Source organism: Aotus nancymaae, unplaced genomic scaffold (genome assembly GCF_030222135.1).
Source record: "Aotus nancymaae isolate 86718 unplaced genomic scaffold, 86718_ANA_hifiasm-v0.15.2.pri h1tg000019l, whole genome shotgun sequence".
Classification (NCBI taxonomy): Eukaryota; Metazoa; Chordata; class Mammalia; order Primates; family Aotidae; genus Aotus; species Aotus nancymaae.
The window spans coordinates 19,522,465-19,540,808 of NW_026988431.1; the positions used below are offsets into that span (position 1 = coordinate 19,522,465).

General features: G+C 38.4%; 1 protein-coding gene across 6 annotated transcripts in view; it reads left to right on the forward strand.

Annotated features, from left to right (window-relative positions):
* Window positions 1–18,344, forward strand: part of ZNF385D (zinc finger protein 385D) — a 1,173,536-nt gene that overhangs the window by 822,227 nt on the left and 332,965 nt on the right. Inside the window, exon 1 of one of the 6 annotated variants that reach the window (XM_012466715.3) lies at window positions 8,711–9,074. The exons of 4 other annotated variants lie outside the window; for them this stretch is intronic. In XM_012466715.3, coding sequence (XP_012322138.1) covers window positions 9,053–9,074 — 22 coding nt within the window. In that variant the 5' untranslated portion in view covers window positions 8,711–9,052. Of the gene's footprint in view, window positions 1–8,710; window positions 9,075–9,772; window positions 9,915–18,344 lie in introns of those variants that run through there. One more of the 6 variants, XM_012466716.3, reaches the window with a different exon arrangement.

Consider the following 18,344-nt stretch of genomic DNA (forward strand, 5'->3'; position numbering starts at 1 on the left):
GGGAGGGCTGATTCTGAAATAGCTGCCCAGGCACCGTAAATGAATTTTATTTTGAAAAATTGGAAACCTCTGGAGTGTATAAGATCTTTCAGCCTGCTACACAAGATGTATTAACTCATGTTATTGTGTCACCAAATGTCTTTGGAGGCATATCATTTTATTTCTGTCCTTGGAAATACTTTGAAGTTCAATTATGTATTTATTCAGCAAATACTTCCTACATTGTCTGTCAAGTAAAATTTAAACCTTTATCCTGGAATGGGAGATCTCATCCCATATGGCATCTGTGTTTTCTTCTCTAACCTTACATTGCTTGAAGATCTTTTAAGAAACTTACTCTTTAATACTCTAATTGGTTCTTGGTCTCCCAGACATACCATTCACAGTCCCATTCTTCTTTTACGTCATTTGTCAGCTCTTTCTGCATGACTTCACTCTGGGTCAATAGTAAAGACAGGGCTTAAGTTCCACCACTTATAGCTTCTCAGGATTGCCTGAGCCCCTTCATAGTTTCATCTTTTACCAAACCCTTATCCACATGTCCTAGAGTATTCATTTGTTACCTTTGTTTTTAGTTATATTTTTGGATATATGCTTCATTTCCTCATCTAAGATACCAAGTACTTTGAAAAACAGGGAGGTAGTAACTTAAACATTCGAGTTCAGGACTTGTGATAATATGGTCTCCACTGTTATTTGTTTGTTTGTTTTTTGCCAGTGATGATGATGGTTATAAGAATTTGGCTTTCTATGAGTGAGGCACCATACTAACCAAAGTTATGACATGGTGTCCATGTGATAATATCTATTCTACGTATATTTAAAGTGAGAGGCTAGCGTCCACTTCATACAAAACTAGATAAAAATATACACAACTTTCTGAAGGTGTTTATGAAGGGAAAAATAGAAGAAAAAGAAAGAGAGGCATGAGAGAGATAATCTGAGAACCATCAGAGAGGAAATGTGTAACACTTTTTTTTTTTTTGAGACGGAGTTTCGCTCTTGTTACCCAGGCTGGAGTGCAATGGCGCGATCTCGGCTCACCGTAACCTCCGCCTCCTGGGTTCAGGCAATTCTCCTGCCTCAGCCTCCGGAGTAGCTGGGATTAAAGGCACGCGCCACCATGCCCAGCTAATTTTTTGTATTTTTAGTAGAGACAGGGTTTCACCATGTTGACCAGGATGGTCTCGATCTCTTGACCTCGTGATCCACCCGCCTCGGCCTCCCAAAGTGCTGGGATTACAGGCGTGAGCCACCGCGCCCGGCTGTGTGTAATACTTCTTATTGCAAGGGGATCAGGACTATCAGTCAGGGCAAATGTGCAAATAAAAGACTCTGAGAGAGTAGCTAGGGGTTTAACTTCCCCTGAATCACTTTCTGCCTGAACTCTCTGTTTTTTGGGTCCCATATTAGCCTCTTCACCTGCTCCGTCCACAACATTTCTGATGTGTCTCTTGCCTGACAGTTGACTGGCCCTCTGGTTCCTAGCTGGGTTTTCCTCAGATACTTGAAATTTCTCTCTTTAGCCTAAATACATGTAATTCTGACCATTGTCTCCTTCCACTGCAAGGGTTTCTGCTTCCTAAATCATAGGCGATGTCTGATGTTAATGGCATGTTCCAATCACTAACTGCATACACCATGCCTTTGGGATAAATTTCTGTATGTTCTAGGATATGGTAAAACCTCCAAGAAATTAACATCTAATATTTTCCTTGACTTCTAAGAGCCTTCATTCTACTGGAGGCATATCAACAACTGAACAGATCACTGAAATGCAATCTAATAAATACTGTAATAGGGTTATATAAAGAGTGTTTGAGAGCTCATTAAGGGAACACAAAAATTTGACATAACCCTGGGGAAAAATCTTAGAAAACAAAATATCTGAGTTTTAGGTGACAAATAAAACTTGTAAGACAAAGGAGAATAGAAAAGGGCATTATTGCTAGACTATAACATTATATTCTCAGTAGGATCAGTAGGAATCACCATGTGGAGGTAGAAGACTCAATAGATTTATTCACTCCACATATATTTATGGCATTCTCCTATGTTTTAGACACTGTCTGAGGCATTGGTTATAGCATGAACATGGTACACATGTCTCTGCCCTTACGTCTAGTCTGTTGTTGGGGAGAGAAGCAATAAACTGTAACCAGTGAATGAATGAACTGAAAGACGCTTTAGGTCATTTCCTCTGTATGAGAAAAAGGTGAAAGAGGTTCCACATCCTACTGCATATGTTTAAATATAAAGAATTCTAGAATGTAAGCTTCATGTATACAGAGGTTTCTGTAATTTGATTAATAGTCCTTTAGCACCTAGGACAGTACTTGGCACAGGAGTACTCAATAACTATTTTTTGAGCCAGTAAACATTGCTATTCCACAACCAGCCCCTTCTGGCTCTCCATGCTGGTTACTAAACCTTATAAAAAGCTCCTATTGACTGTCTATCAGACTAGAAAGAGTCACAAATATAAGACATTTAGGCCAGGTGTGGTAGTACACGCCTGTAATCCCAGCACTTTGGGAGGCCTAGGCAGTCGGATCACCTGAGGTCAGGAGTTCAAGACCAGCCTGGCCAACATGGCAAAACCCTACCTTGACCAAACATACATGGCATGGTGGCATGCTCCTGTAGTACCAGGTGAGGTTGTGACTATAGTGAGGCTGAGGCATGAGAATCACTTGAACCCGGAAGGCAGAGGTTGCCATGAGTCGAGATCGCACCATTCCAGCCTGGGGCCTGGGGAACAGAGTGAGACTCCATCTTAAAAAACAAAAGAGAGAAATTTATCATATGTCTCCAAAGTCACTGAAATCTAGTTAAGTACAATTTTGGAATATTATGGTATTTATATTATGGTATTTATAAATATTATTATATTTATAAATATATATTTATTATATTTATAAAATATGTATATATTCCATAATATATTTATGGAATATTATGGTATTCATACATCACAATGCTAGCACTTTTCTTCTTGTAGACAATTAATTTTCCATAATGTCCCCAGGCGTTTAATTTATATGGAAATGTCAAGTAAGAATTTGAGAATGAAATTGATTTATGAGTTTATAGCAGTGTCTACACAAGTTTAAACATTCTGATTAAAACACTGCACAGATAAATTGGATTAGGTATTTGTTTTCATATGGACAATTTATTTATCTAATTTTCAAACTGTTTTGACATTGGATGGTAGTAAACTAGAGGCCAATTCAGGCTTAAAATAGCCTTTCAGCACATGTCATTCATATGTCAATACATATGCATTCAAAAGTTATACTTTCAACAAATATTCAATCACTGACTACCCATATACTTGTGCTTTTGGTCTTATAATGTCTCAGGGCTCATTATTTAGTGTTAACCCTCTTCTCCTTTTTTAATCTATACTTTCTAAAATATACTATCTGATCTCATGGATTTCATTATCATTTATAAAATCGTGACTTCCAAATTTAAATATGTAGCCAAAACATCTCCTCTGAGCTCCAGACCCATATCGCCAAACTACTGTGAAACATTTCTACTTGGATATAATAAGAACATCAAAGTAAATATGCCCCCACACTGACCACCTTCCACCAAAGCATCCACCAAAGCAAGTTCTCTCACAGTCTCCTCCTGAATTAGTGAAAATTCTGTCCTTCCACTTGCTCGGTCTTCAAACTGAATAATCCACTACTTTTAAAAAGTTTCCCATTGTCTGTCTAACCCATCAGAAAATTCTGTTGACCTATTTTTGTACATGTAGAGAATCTGACCACTTTTTCCACCATCACTGTTTCTTTCCTGGTACAAGTCATGTTCTCTTTTCTGGATTACTACAAAGGCTTCCTAACCAGACACCTTGCATCAGTCCTTGCTCCCATTAGTCAATTCTTCACACATGGGTCATAGTGAACCTGTTAAAGCATGTCAAATCGTGTTGCTCCAAAGGCATATCATGTAAGTCATAATAAAAGTCAAAGTATTTCTAACTGCCTAAAAAGTTCTACACAACTTGGCTCCATCTTACCTATTTGGAGTCAACTCTCAGTTTACCTTTTAAGACCTACTCTATTCTGGCATTATTGAACTTGTTGTTCTTCCTGGCACTCATAAAGTATATTCCCCATTTATCCTTTGTACTTTCTGCAGTGTTCTTTGTCCAGCACCTGGAATAATGCCTGGCACATAATAGTCATTCATAAGTTGTTGAATTTATTCAAAAAATGTTGAATGAATTAATAGATAAATAATGAATTCATTCATTAAGTGATGGATTTATATGAGGTCATGGAGTTAAAAAGAAAATCCTCTTTCATTTGGGTTATATAAAAGGCAAATTCCCTCACTAAGTTTAAATGCTAGAGTAGGAATTAATACAGTGTGCTATGTGAAAAAAAATACAAACCTCATTTAGTCTTTCAGTAAGGAAAGTGTTCTCAGAAGACATAATATTTAAACAGATGCCCAAAGATCGATTACGAATTGCTTCGGTAGAGAGAGCAGGTAAAAGGGAGTGTAGTCTTCAGGGGAATTACAGCCATACATTCAGTTTCACACAGTGAAGAGTGTGAAGGACAAAGTATTTACAATTGGAGAAGCGAATAGGAACCTGGTTGTTAAAGGCGTTAACTACCTTGGTGGATAAAATATAGAAACAGTGAAGAGTATTGAGCAAAGGAGTGACACGATCATACCATTTTTAAAGATAAGAATGGATCTAATATGGAGAATGAACTGGACATGGGCAAACCTGAAGTCAGGAACACTGGATAAAATTTTATTGCTACAATATAGATAAAAGATAAAGGTGGACTAAACTAAAGCCAAGGGCAAGGCAATGGAAGACACAACGGAGCTATGCTAACTCATGCTAAATCTAAATCTCTGCTCCATGCAGCTGTAAGAATTTGGAAGAACAAACACACTCACAAACTGTGGCCTGCAGTACCACCTGGCATCTGTACTGCATGGAATTTAAGAACAGCTGCGGCTAAGCATGGACAAATTAAATTTGTGTAAACTCTTTGCACAAAACACCATAGAAAAGTGTGATGTCTTACACACAATACAGCTGTATTTAGGATGCTCATTCATTCATTCATTCATTCATTCCCTCATTCATAAATATTTATTGTATAATGACAAGTAGCGGGTACCTTTCTAAGAACTGTAGATATAGCATTGAATAGATACAATCCCTGCCTTCACCGAGATTATATTCCAGTGAAGAGAAATCAAAATAAACAGATGTCTAAAATAGTGTGTCAGATGATGATAGTTGCTATGGAGAAAAATAAGGGAGGAAAAGAGGTTAGGAAATGTCAGGGGAGGGACAAAGACCGTTTGTTACTGGAAAAAAGGAGAGTGAATTACCACCTTCAAGCAAGATTTGAATGAGATGAGGAATCAAGACAGGCAGCTACCTGGTTCTTAGAACAGAGAAAAAATTTTCACCCAACCATGGTATTTTAAATTCAAAATATGTAAGTGGTTCAAAGGCATTCTTTTTTTAATAGTGCAAGGTATATTTTTACCTGGCAAGCAGGTTGGTGCTACAGCTGACCCCAGATAAAGTGACTTAATTTACCTTCAGAAGCGCCTAGGTTCTCACAGATTCTTAGAGACAGATAAAGGTCGGGCTGTGAACCAGATTCTTCCCTAGAAGCTGCTAAATCACCTCCTTGAGATGACATATGAGAGCATCTCTCAGGCACAGCTGGCATGTTCACAATCCTTTATCTAGCCAAGATCAGCTGTGGCTTCCTTTGGATATCATTATGCTTCAAAATTAAAAAAAGAAGTATGTTGAATAAATGTAGGTACTACCATGTTCATTGCAGTATTATTTAAAGGAATCACCCAACTTGTCCATGAGTGGATGAATGAATAACAAATATGTTGCAATATACATAATGGAATACTCTTCAACCTTTTAAAAGAAGAAGATCCTCTTGTTTGTGACAACATATATAAACTTGAAGGACATTGTTGTCTTAAGTGAAATAAGCCAGGTGCAGATAAACAAATACCCACTGATTTCACTTATACGTAGAGTATAAAAAGGTCAAACTCTATAGCAACAGGAATAAAATGGTTACCAGTGCTGTATGGTGAAAGTAATAGGGAGATGGTGGTCAGAGTACAAAACACACACACACACACACACACACACACACACACAAAACAATAACAGCAATCAAAAAAAAAGTTGCATTTTTTTCTTTACAAATATATACAAATGAAGAAATATAGTAGTTTTAAGTAAAACAGGAAAAAGTATAGAATTAAAACAAAAATCACTTGTTTTCCATCTAGAGATAAACAAGTTTGTGTCTTAGGCTTCTACATTCCAGATAACCCTTAACTGCATAGAAGGGGGATGCATACCCTGAATTAAATAGGCATCTTCCTTTTCTGTTTTAACAGAATTACACTGTATGGATATAACACTCAGTTGCCTCTAGAATGCCATATTCTTTCAAAGGCTACACACTGCTTTTTGGGATATGCTACCAGACAAAGGTTAGCATGTTCTATCACCAAATACTCTCTGCTGATGTATTTGTTACCATATCGATATATTTGTTTCTAGAACATGCAGTGACACTGTTTCATTAGAGATGACTTTTACTTGAGCCATCATGAATAGCACATTTATTTGAAGAAGGAAACCTGTTGGAGAAATATAACATAAATTCAACAAATAGTAAGACAACTGGTTTTTTTTACTCATCACTTCATTGAGAAAGTTGCTTAACTTCTCTGAGCAGCAGGTTCTTTATTTGTGACATCTGTAGTATCCACCTTTCTATATCTCAATTTGTTAGTAAGAAAGATGACATGTGAAAGTATCTTGTAACTGTCAAATGTCATGCAAATGTAAGGGTATTATTAGTAATTAAGGTAGTCCTCTAGTGTTTCAAATCTCCTATTTGAAACTCAACTCTCAATGTTTGCATCTTCCAACTACAGGAACTCAAATGGACCCAAAGCACTAACCTTAAACTACAGTGCCCCCTAGCCCGTGTAGGAGGTCAAGGCAACTGACAGGCTTCATGAATAAGCTCTACCACAGATGGTTCTTTTGCCTGAGGGAAGGGCTATTAATTGTACTTTTGGACAACTTCCACTTGTCCAAAAGGAAAAAAAAAACATTTATGTGCTTTCTTCAATACTTGCCTGTAAGATTGTTTTTATTTTAATTTTAAAAAGGGAGTAAAAAATTAAACATCCTCTATGATTTAGATTTTTCTCTGAATTGCTTTAAATTAAGAGTATTTCTAAAAGAACAGCACTAGATTTATCTTTAGAGTCACTGTGATGTTTCTGATTTATATTTGCTTATCTATTTTCATTCACCAAATTCTTTATAATCTAGTATGAGAGAGGATATTGGTCTTTGCACTCTTTTCACAGAGGTAGAATGTGGAGTTAAGCTTTTATGCAAGACTGTACAGAAAGCTGTTATCATGAGCTTCAGCCGTCTAGTTTCTATACACATTAAATCCACCAAGAGATGCAGAATTGTGTAAGGAAATACCATATAATATTTTAATATCAAAATGCAGAAATATTTGCTATCCTAGTTTTATAAAAGCCCACATTAAAAATATATCAATTGCTTTCTTCCATAGACTACAGTTCTTTGTTTATCTTTAGTTCTTAATTTCATAAATTTTTATAGATATGCACAAGTTCAAATGTTCCAGTACGTAAATTGGGTCCCAAAATGATAAATCCTTAGGAAACTGAACTTTCTGTATGAGTTTATTTTTCCATGCTGTGCATTTAAGTATTAATCAGTACAGCTTTCAGGGATTTCTTTCTAATATCCTTTTCTATGTAAGATAAGGACTGCAATTCATTATACCATTGGAGGAGCCAGAGGCTTTGCTAAAGCTTTGCCTTTCTTGACTGTTCAAGTCAAATTTAATGGGAGCATGTGTGTGTGTGTGTGTGTGTGGTGTGTGTGTGTGTGTGTCTATATTGGTGGCGGGACTTGAATTATGACACAATGTTGGTTGCCTTTCAGGCTAATCGTCTCTCCTTTTCAGGAGGTCAAAGATCATTTCAGCCTCAGTGTGCTTTCTAACTACTTAGCAAAGGAGATAGCAAATTTGGTCCTGGGCAACTGACAGGTGACTTTTACCTCCAGTTATTTTTCTTGACATCTTTCCATCAACACAGCTCAGAGAATACTCAAGAAATAAAAAATTACTCTTCACCAACTACTAGCTTTCTGGGATCTGATCACTTCTAAGTGTAAACCTCTATTACCCTAGCAATGGTCCCTGGCGTTCCTTTTATTCCTTTTACATATGAACGCAAAAAAATAACAGCAAACCCTCAAGCCCACAGCAAAGAGAACGCAAGCACGGCACCAACCCTCTTCGTACTGCCTTTTTAACTTGGCAGGGGAGGTTAAATTTTGGAGAGAATGGTGGCATTCATAGGAGGGGCGGGGTAAAAGTGTTGTCTAATTACACGTTAATGGCAGAACTCGCCTTAACCACGTCCCTCCTGCACTGTGGTGAATTTCTCCTGCGTGCTCCTGTGCGGATCCCGAGACCCTTCTCGCTTTAAGAGAGCCTCCGGCGCCCCTCACTCCGCCCCTTCCCAAGTCTCTGGGCTCGTCAAAGCTTCCCGAGAGCCATGGTTGGTCCAGGCAGGCAATCGGAGCACCTCGTGGAGCGGCTGCTCACCCAGGGTGGGGTGGGGTGGGGTGGAGGGGTCTGTTTGTAGTACTCTCAGTCCTGATGTCACAGGCGCGGCAAGGACATCGCAAGGAGGAGTCGGATTACAGTAAGGATGGGCAGTGCAGCAGGCAGCCCGAGCGCACTCTCCAGCCGCCGGAGATCGTAGCCCTGGAAAGGCAGCCTGCGAGGCGCTCATCCCGCGGAGGAGGCACGCTCTCGGCGCCCACTGCTCTCCACGCCGGGGACATTTCCACCGAGTGTAGCATGAAACGGCTCTGCTCTGCGTGCCAGCCTTGGGTGAGAGCTGATGCTGAAGACACCGCGGTGGGGTTCCAGCTGTCTGATTAATGAGAAACATAATGTATTTTGGTGAGTGTTCGCTCTGATGATGTAATTCTGGGGGTGTCCGGCTCTTCATCAGTGCAGACAAGCACTGAAAAAAATTCCTTAAGCTGCAAGAATATATTACATTAAACCTACCTCCAGCTGGCAACTGGAGGACCAAATCGGTGCAGCCTTCAAAGCTTCCTTTGTGCCACAGTCGGGGCTGTTAATTTAGACCTGGATGAGTTTAAGTTGGAGAAGAAAAGAGACAGGGACGTGTGTAGGGGGGTAAACTTTGCCTTGATTTGCCCGAATGAAGTTGGCTGCTTTAGCTAGGTGAAGGAGAAATGGTGCAGCGTGGGAAGTCATGAGCTAACTTAATGGAATGTGAAACAAAGTTCCTATACTATTGATGCTGTGAAAGCTTAGTCAATATGAGCATTTCATTCAGCATTTGCTGTTTTTTCTTGTTCTGAGGCAGAGAAGGAAAACATTCTCTAGTGAGCAGTGGCTGAGCAGCTGAGAACACTCTTCTATATCATCTCAGTGTACCGTCTAGCTAGGAGCAGCCTAGCACAAAATGCATATCATTTTAAACCTTTAGAGGTCTCGGAGCTGTCAAATATTTGTGCAGTTTAGTTTTGTGCCGCGGTAGAAACCTCCGTTAGGTTTTCAGTTGAGCTGCCTGCATTTCCAGAAAGCATGTTGAGGCTTAGAGCTGAGCTATCAGTTGAGCTCTAGAAGTGGGCTTGGAGCCGTGCATTTGCACTCTTAACCCTGCAACTTACTGCTAGTAGAGGAGGCAAACCCCTTCACTAAATAAGAAGAAGCCAAAGATAAGGACTGAATATTCGTTCTTCCTCTCTGAAGTTATGCTTTCCTTCTGTAAGTCCCATCTGGCATCATCATTTAAGGACATCTATGTGATATTAAAAGGTTTGATAGGGCAACTGGAGAGGGGCTAGGAAATGTATCCAAGATGCAAATGTTCTGATTTCTTGGTTTGCTTTAAATATTAAATCTAGAGTCTTCTTTCAGATTAAAGAGGCATTTAGATAAACTTAGGTTGGGGCACTATTTGTTGGGCATTTATTTCTGTGTGTACTATTTGCTCTGTTCTGTTTTCTTCAGCCTTTGAGACATTTGAGTGAGTGTGGAAGGAACCTAAGTTCCAAAAGCTAAATGCCTTTAGTTGTCTTGACGGTTTTGATTTCCCTATAATTTGTGTCATATTAGAAAAGAAGTCTTAAAGTAACTGAAATTGATTTGGGAGAAACAGTCCTCATTGCATTGCCAAATATAAGCAGGATCTATAGTTAAAAACCACCTCTTTCCAGTGGGTAGCGATGGAGGTGGTAAGCTTGTTTATTGGGCACTAATAAAATAGAGTTTATCATGCATATATATTTCATAAATGGAAAAGCTTGTAAAGATAATAGGTCTTTTGGACAAGATAAAATTTCAGTATCAGTAATGCTACTGAAGGATGATGAAATAGATTGTGATTTTAGTTTACATTTTTACCCTCTTGCAACAATTCCTTATGTGATTGTCATGAGGGAGTAGGGCCAAGTAGGATAGCAGAAGGGTCTAAAAGTACTGGTCAAAGGCCATCCATGCTGTACTGGATTATCGTGTGACTATTGGAGTAATGTTCGCTGGGCTAGCTCGTGTTATTAACTGTATGCTAGTTCAGCCTCTTGTAAAGCAGAGTGATTCACAGGGTAATTAGTTTCATTGTGTAATGCAAGTTTTTAATAGTACAAATTGAAATGTGATGGCCTACTTACTTCAGATGAAACTCTACTCTTAGAAAGGCAAGGCTAAAGTTGCCCTCTGTGTCTTAAACATTGTCTTACCATAATTTCGGTATGAGAAATGTTTTTCTATTCCCAGAGGAAAGCCTGTGTATTCAGGAATGCCATTTCTTTCAGGTTATGCTATGCAGCTTCTCATTCAAGCTGTTAGATATCCAGAACTTTGGGAGCCCACCTGTCTCTAAAATAAAAATGTGTGGTACAAGAGCAAGGGCAAAAAGAATTGAGCAGTATACTTCAGGCATGTCAAAATTCAATAGCATCCTAATATTTGAAAATCCTGAATACAGTGTATATATGTATGTACATACACACATATATATGTGTACATGTGTATGTATCTTAATGTGGGGATGTGTGTGCATGTGTTCAAAATTGTAGCAATTTCAGGTAATTCTTCAAAAGAATGCTTTCACTTTGCAAATTGGTTGGCCATTACTTTCTTCTTCATTTTCAACTGCAAATGGTTTATCAAGTCAGAGACAACAGGGACAAAGGGAAAGTGATGCTGCATTCTTAGGCTTTTCTGGTGATTTGTGGGAATGGGTTAGAGGTGTCAGAAGTCTTTTATCTGTGTCCTCAGCAGAGCGTGATGAAGAGCATGGTGATGCTATGGTATGGGGTGAATTGATACGAAAGCAGGATATTTACTTCCTTTATAAATTATCTGATTTGTCAGTGTTGCCCCCCAACACACACACATACACCCCTTCAAATATAGCTGAAGAATCACTGCCTGAATAGCCTGGCTTAGCCTATCTGCTTCGCTTCACGCCTCTTTCCCCTTGGGGACTGGACAACTGGACCCTGTCCTAGCTTGGCTGGAGTCAGTTATGTGTATGCAAGTTGGTGGAATCTGTAATATTTTCATATCTCAAAAACAGCTTATGTTTGAAGTGTGCTGTCTCAGACTTACCAGACTAATGGACCTTTTTAATGACTTAAGCCTCACTCTTATCTCCTATTGAGATTTTAGTGCAGTGTTTTCAATAATTGTTCATTTGTACTTCCTGTGCCGTGATTTACGTGTTTGCTATTCAGTCACCGTGGATAGTTTTGTTACTTACTCTATGGATCTTGGATCTTGCATTCACTATTCGGAGTTAAATATAAGGTTCACATGGGAGAAGGAAGCAGAGAAAATCTCAGTCAGCAACCTGAGTGGATTTACTGTAAAAGCAAGGGAAAATAATAAATACTTGTGAATTTACCTCCCACCCCCATCAATATTTTAGATAGTTAAAAATTACATGTGCCAAAGATGAATAGCCATTAATAATTTATCCAGAATTAAAAGCAAGGCAGCCAGGAGACCTCCCCCTAGATTAAGGAAGAGAGGCTGTGGGTGGTTGTCAGTACAATGGACTGAGCTGCCCAGTTACAATTTGGTTAAGAGGACTGTGCTGGTATGAAGGGCAGGTTCTTTGCTTGAGTGCACTCCAGCAATTGCTCAGCGCCTGGCAGAAGGTTGTAACTGTGCACTGTCTCCAGCTCTAAGCACCGTATGTTTGAATCATCCCCCCTTTCCCATCTGGCCTGACACATTTCTCCACTGCTGGATAGGTGAGTCGTTGCCAGTGGTCATGTCAACCACACAGATTCCCCATGGTTGGCCAGAGAGATGCTATGTCTCACCCTTTGCCTTTGGGAGACAAAATGGGAGGCTGGTTGTACTGAAGAAATTCTGTGTGGCTGCAAATCAGTAAGCTTTCGGTTCTGAGTCAAGCAGATAGAGACTGTGGTAGGCTTATAGCCAAGAAGGGGTTGGGGCTTGCCCCCATGAGAATACTCCTTAAAAAATGAAATGATACACCTTAAACAGAACTGAGAGGCAAATATTAGAGCTCTCCCTAAATGTTACTATTAATGGCATATTAATTAAACCTAGGGAAAAGGGCAGGCAAAATTTAGAAAGTGTGAATGAACCATTCAAGTTCACCTTGGTGTTAGTTGTGGATCAACTGTCTTCATTAAAGTGCCTAAGAAAAATAGTAAAAACATTTGGTGCCATGCCTATAATAAGAATAATAATAATAAATACTTCACTGGGGAAGCTTTTATACAACAGCTAAAAAAGAAAAAATCTGGTAGGAAAATTCTAGGACAGAACCCTCTTCCCCTGCCTATAATAGACACACTTGCACATTGTCTTAGGAAGGACTTCTGCTTTCCCCTGGGATGCTTAGAACATTCTCAAGTCAGCACTTACACTTTTGGTTGTAGCTGGACCATCAAGTTCACCTTCAAACGAGTGTGTTAGAAAAACATTTAAATGGCAAGCTTATGAGGAAGAAAATGATCAGAAAGCAGCAAGCAGCAGAGAAAAACATTCCTCTTTTTTAGCGTTTTCAGTGGAAACATTTAACTCCTTCTAATTAGTTTGTACTGAGTGATCTGTTATGGGGAATTAGGTCCACCAGAGTATTTCTAAACACTCAGCCAGTGTTTCTATCTTGCTGAAGCTGACAGGGGAGAGAATAATTTAGGAAGGAACTTCTATATCTAAAGTCCCCCTTTTAAAGCTTAAAGTCCTTACCATTATGTCTTACTACAAATAAATCTAAATTACATGCAATAAATTACTACAAAACAGGCTGGAGAATGTAACACGTGAATACTATCAGGAAGGGTCATGCGTAAGAGCCTGAAATCAAAGATAATTTCAAAAGCCATTCAGATTTCTTCCTCAAGACTATTCTCTTTTTAAATTCACATGAAATTCTTATTTTAAAAGCCAAATTCCAAATTTAATCAACATGCCAATAACATGGATTACCACACCCTTAAATTTTAAGCTAATTTTTTAAAAGGACCTCCATAGTTGTTATAATCACATGCAAATGAATATGTTTATTTAAGAGATAAGTTCCAAAATTCATGAGATAATGATGACTTGCAAAGTTACGCTTTCACGGGTGACATAATTGTTCCAAAAAACAAATGAAAAATTTAAATTAGAGGTTTCTGACGTCTATTTCAGAAGATTTGGTCACAGCTGCTTTTGACTGAACACTCCCTTGATAAGACAAGATGTGTTGGTTGGTATGTGTGTGTGTTTAATCCTGGACTGTCAAATAGTGCTTATTATATATATACTTAATATTATACTTCATTCATAGCATTTATGTATCCCTGGATCTTTTCACATGATTTAAAATGTAACACATTAACTATTGACTTAATAAGATAGATATTAAAGTATCTTTTAAGTACAGCTGGCTTTCAAGTTTAGCAACCATTATATACATTTTTTAAAAATCAAATCATAAGGATCATTTTCAAGACTTTTCCTGCTTAAGAAAGCATCATGCTTGTATAAGCAGAAACCTATTTCTACTTTGACCTTGAGAAAGGGATGTTTCCATTTGTATTGCACTACGAAAAACATGTCAAGAAACAACAAAGGTCATAGTCCCTGCCCTCTCTCTTTCTGTCTGTCTCTCTTTAAAGAAGCCATTACATATCATTTCCCACAAAGATTAGTTTTGCAACAGAATTTCACACATGATTGGTGGCATTAAGAGAAAATACAGCATAAGAGGTGGCTAGAAATATCAAAGCTTAAAGTGGTTGAGATCATGCTTGAACCAAATTGCTAGGATTGAAAATAGGAAGATGCTTTGCTCTGTCGCAGCGTTAAAATCGTTATGAAGCAGCTGGAAGTCAGCCCTGATTGAATATGAACTCTAGGTTTACACAGCCTTGAAAATGGAAGGTATTTTCATGAAACTCTCTTGATTCCAAAACCTCAAATGCATATTAACCTGTATTAGGGCATTGGCTGGGATGTAGTGAATCCCTTTTCTTTTTTATCAATCTTTCAATTTTTTCTTCATGCAATATCGCATTTCTGTAAGTTGACAGGAAAAGGAAAAGTAACCTGGCCAAGGTCAGAAAGGAAATCTGCAGCAGTATCAGGATTGATGTTCACAGAAAATGCTGTCTGCCCCAAAGGAGGATGGGTGCAATGGGGGCAGGAATGGGGTTGGTAGGCTGAGAGTTTTAATGGATAAATGTTGTTTAATCTACATCCTCAGCACTCTTCTTAGTGCCAGGCACTTAGAAATATGTGTTGGATGTGCAGGACTGAATGGGTGTTGGAGATCAGAGAGGAAGGGAATCCACTTCCTCCCTGCGTTCCCTAAGGCTGATATTCCTTCTGAAAGCTAGTACTTGTGCATTGACTAGAGAAACAATCCCTTTTGCTGCTGAAACACTAGCTGGTTTTTTTTTTTAATCCAACTCCTAGTAAGGATAGGACATAGAAATTAATTTTAAATTGAATGTAACAAGTTCCATAATCTTTTTTCTGTTTCCAGTTGCTTCTTTCATAGGACTCTGCAGTGTGAAGCCAGGAATAACTCTATAGCATATTAAGGCCAACGTACAAAAATATCTGAAACATACCTAAAATTATATAAGATAGCAAAATTATAGTTTATAACAACTCACCTGGTCATAATTTCAGTTTTCAGCTTCACTTTGCTTAAGTGAATTTTCTCCAGATGTTGGCATTTCCTTGCCAGAAGGCTGGGATGGGCAGAAAAGACCTTATATGCACAAGTAGCTAAAAATGTTCAGGAAGGTCTCCAGCTTTGAAGGTTGTCATTTCTTATGGTAGAAGAAAATGAATATAATTTTGCCTACTATTGGCAGGGCTTTAGTAAAGTTGCTCTTCATGCTTACCTTTTTTCATATTCACGCATTTTGCTGATGAGGGAAAGTAGTTGTGGCAGATTGCTCTGAGGATAAAAAGGCAATAATGAATATAAATGTACTTTAATAATCATAATCCCTTACATTTGAATAGCAATTTGTATTTTTCAAAATGTGTCAACATTTTGCTTTATTTATCTTCAAAATGACCCATATGGGAAGTCAACGAAATATAATTATTCCTATTTTTAGATGAGGAATTTGAACCTCAAATGACTGAAACAACTTTCTCAAGGTCATAAAGCTAGTGTCTGTTAATGTGTAGACTCTATGTCAATACTTCTGAGACTCACCTTAGTGCTCTTTACAATGGAGAATGGGGGTAGGGAGATATTTTTATGAATGGAAGATTATTTGTAATAGTAATACTTGAAAAAATTTTGCAGCTGATAGAGAAATGAATCAAGTGACTGGTAGTCAATGCGTGTTTGTGTTTTGACTTGACTTTGTGAAATCACAATTCATAACAGAAATCTGAACATAATTTATAAGTTTTTTCTGCCTTGTCTTTTTATATCAAATAATTAATAGTCAGAAAATATGAATTCGGCTCAAAGACATGCATCAGTGCTACGGACTGAATGTCTGTGTTCCCCTTTCCCAAATGTATAAATTGAAGCCCTAATTCCTAATATGATAGTATGGAGGTGGGGCCTTTGGGAAGTAATTAAGTTTAGATGAAGTTATTATGGTGGAACCCTCGGGATGGGGTTAGTGTCGTTATAAGAAGAAGATGTGAGAGCTTCCTCTTTCCACCATATGAGGCTATAGCAAGAAGGTAACTGCTGCAAGCCAGGAAGAAAGCCTAACTAAAACCACACCAGGCTTATACCTTGATCTTGGACTGCGCAGCTTCCAGAACTGTGAGGGATAAACGTCAGTTTTTTAAGCCCTCCAGTCTGTGGTATTTTGTCATGGCAGCCAGAACAGACTTTAAGACAGTTGGCTTCAGGCAGAAAGAATCCAGGCTTTCTCTAATGCCTCAGCTTCTCTATTATCTATCTTTATTATAGATATTAAAGCTTATATTAGTTACATACTGTATGTTTTTGCTGTGTCACTATTTAACTCAATGCTTGTAAAAAATTCTAAGTTATCTGTGCTAAGAACTCTTTCATATTTGCAGTCACCCCATCTCCACCACTTGTTCAAGATGGAATCCCAGTCTAGTCTTTGTTCGATGACTGATAAAGAGGAAAAGCAGCCTACTTTACAATTGTAGCTCTTCCATTCAATAGCTCTGTGTCCTTGGGAAAGTCATCTTACATTTTTGATGTTTCGTTTCTTTGTAAAAGGAGAATAATAATAATGTTTCTCATGGTTCCGTTTTGAGGACTAAAATATGCTATACACATAAAAGTGCCTATCACTAGAAAGTACATGGTAAAGAGTCAGTTAAGTTTAATTCTTTATTTCTTTTTTCAACTCACATACAAATGTATGAAATTTGAGAAAAGTGATTTTGTCTCTTGGGGTCGAACTAGGAAATAGGAATCATGCTTTGTAAATTACATAGAAAGAATTTAATGTAGATAATTTGTTACATAAGTGATGGAAGAGCTGAAAAGCCACATGGGGAGTGGTGAGACAATCCATAGAGTAGCAATAGCAAGAAACTAGTAGTTATAGATGGAAACACAAGAGACAGAGTCCTGAAGGCCAGGGCCAAGGGCCTCCTGGCAGGAGCTGGAATCATAAGGGGATCCCACATTACACTGGCTTCTTGCCTTTCTCTTGCCCTCCAGTCCATTGCCTTCCACCTCTCATTGGTATAACTGAGCTGAGGCCAACTGAGGTGGCCTGGGAAATGTATTCTGCTATTGTCAGCCTCTGCCCCTGCAGCTAAGAGGAAGAGCAAGAATAGATCTCAGCACAAATTCGCCAAAGACCTGCAGGGAGATCTTGCCCCTGATCTGTAAGTAGCAATTTAAATGGGAGAGTATTTCTGCAAAGCCACTTGAAGTATCGATGAGAGTTTGGTTGGAGAAGATACACTTAAGAGGGAAAGGAAGTATGGTTCAAGAGTTTTTGGCAGCTCTTCACCAATACTCCTAGTTCGAGTATCTACTTTGTCACTTTCTGATAGTGTGGCTTTGGACAAATTAGTGAATTTTTTTTTCCATCAGTATTTAATACAGTCAGTTAAAAAGTTGGCTAGTGAAGTTCATCGAAATTTGAATACAAACTTTATAATCTGCAAAGCACTGTATAAATGTGCCTTGTTATTTATACATGGGCATTAAAGTGTGAAAAACCAAGTGAATTAGTAAAAGAAGGAGGGAGTTTGAAAAATAACAGCTTGGAAAAAAATGTTCAGCTATACAGTTTAGCATTCCAGCAGAGACTACTGAGGACTCTGAGGGAAGAAGCATTTGGTTACTTAATCAAATAGCCTCTTGTTTTGTGGTTTAAATATACCTTTGAGGCCACATCTAATCTATTCTTTGTCATTATTCTATAGCAATGGGAAAGTTCAGACTCAGAGGCAGGAAGAGAAAGTGAGCAGGGCAGGAACCCTGAGATTCCATGCCCCATACTCTTTCCCCTCCAAGACTCTAATGGGGATAGACATATTGAAAACTGAGAGAGTTTATTAATAGTTTCTTGGGACATGAAGAGGAATTTGGTATTGATTTTCATCTATCCTTCCATGTGTTGCTGGACTTTTAAAGACAGATTTCTTTGGCTGAATAGACCTACTATTAAAAAAAAAAATCAAGGCAAAATATTCTGCCCTTCCTGTATAAAATTATTAGCATCTCTCTCAAGGCCTGCTTGTAAA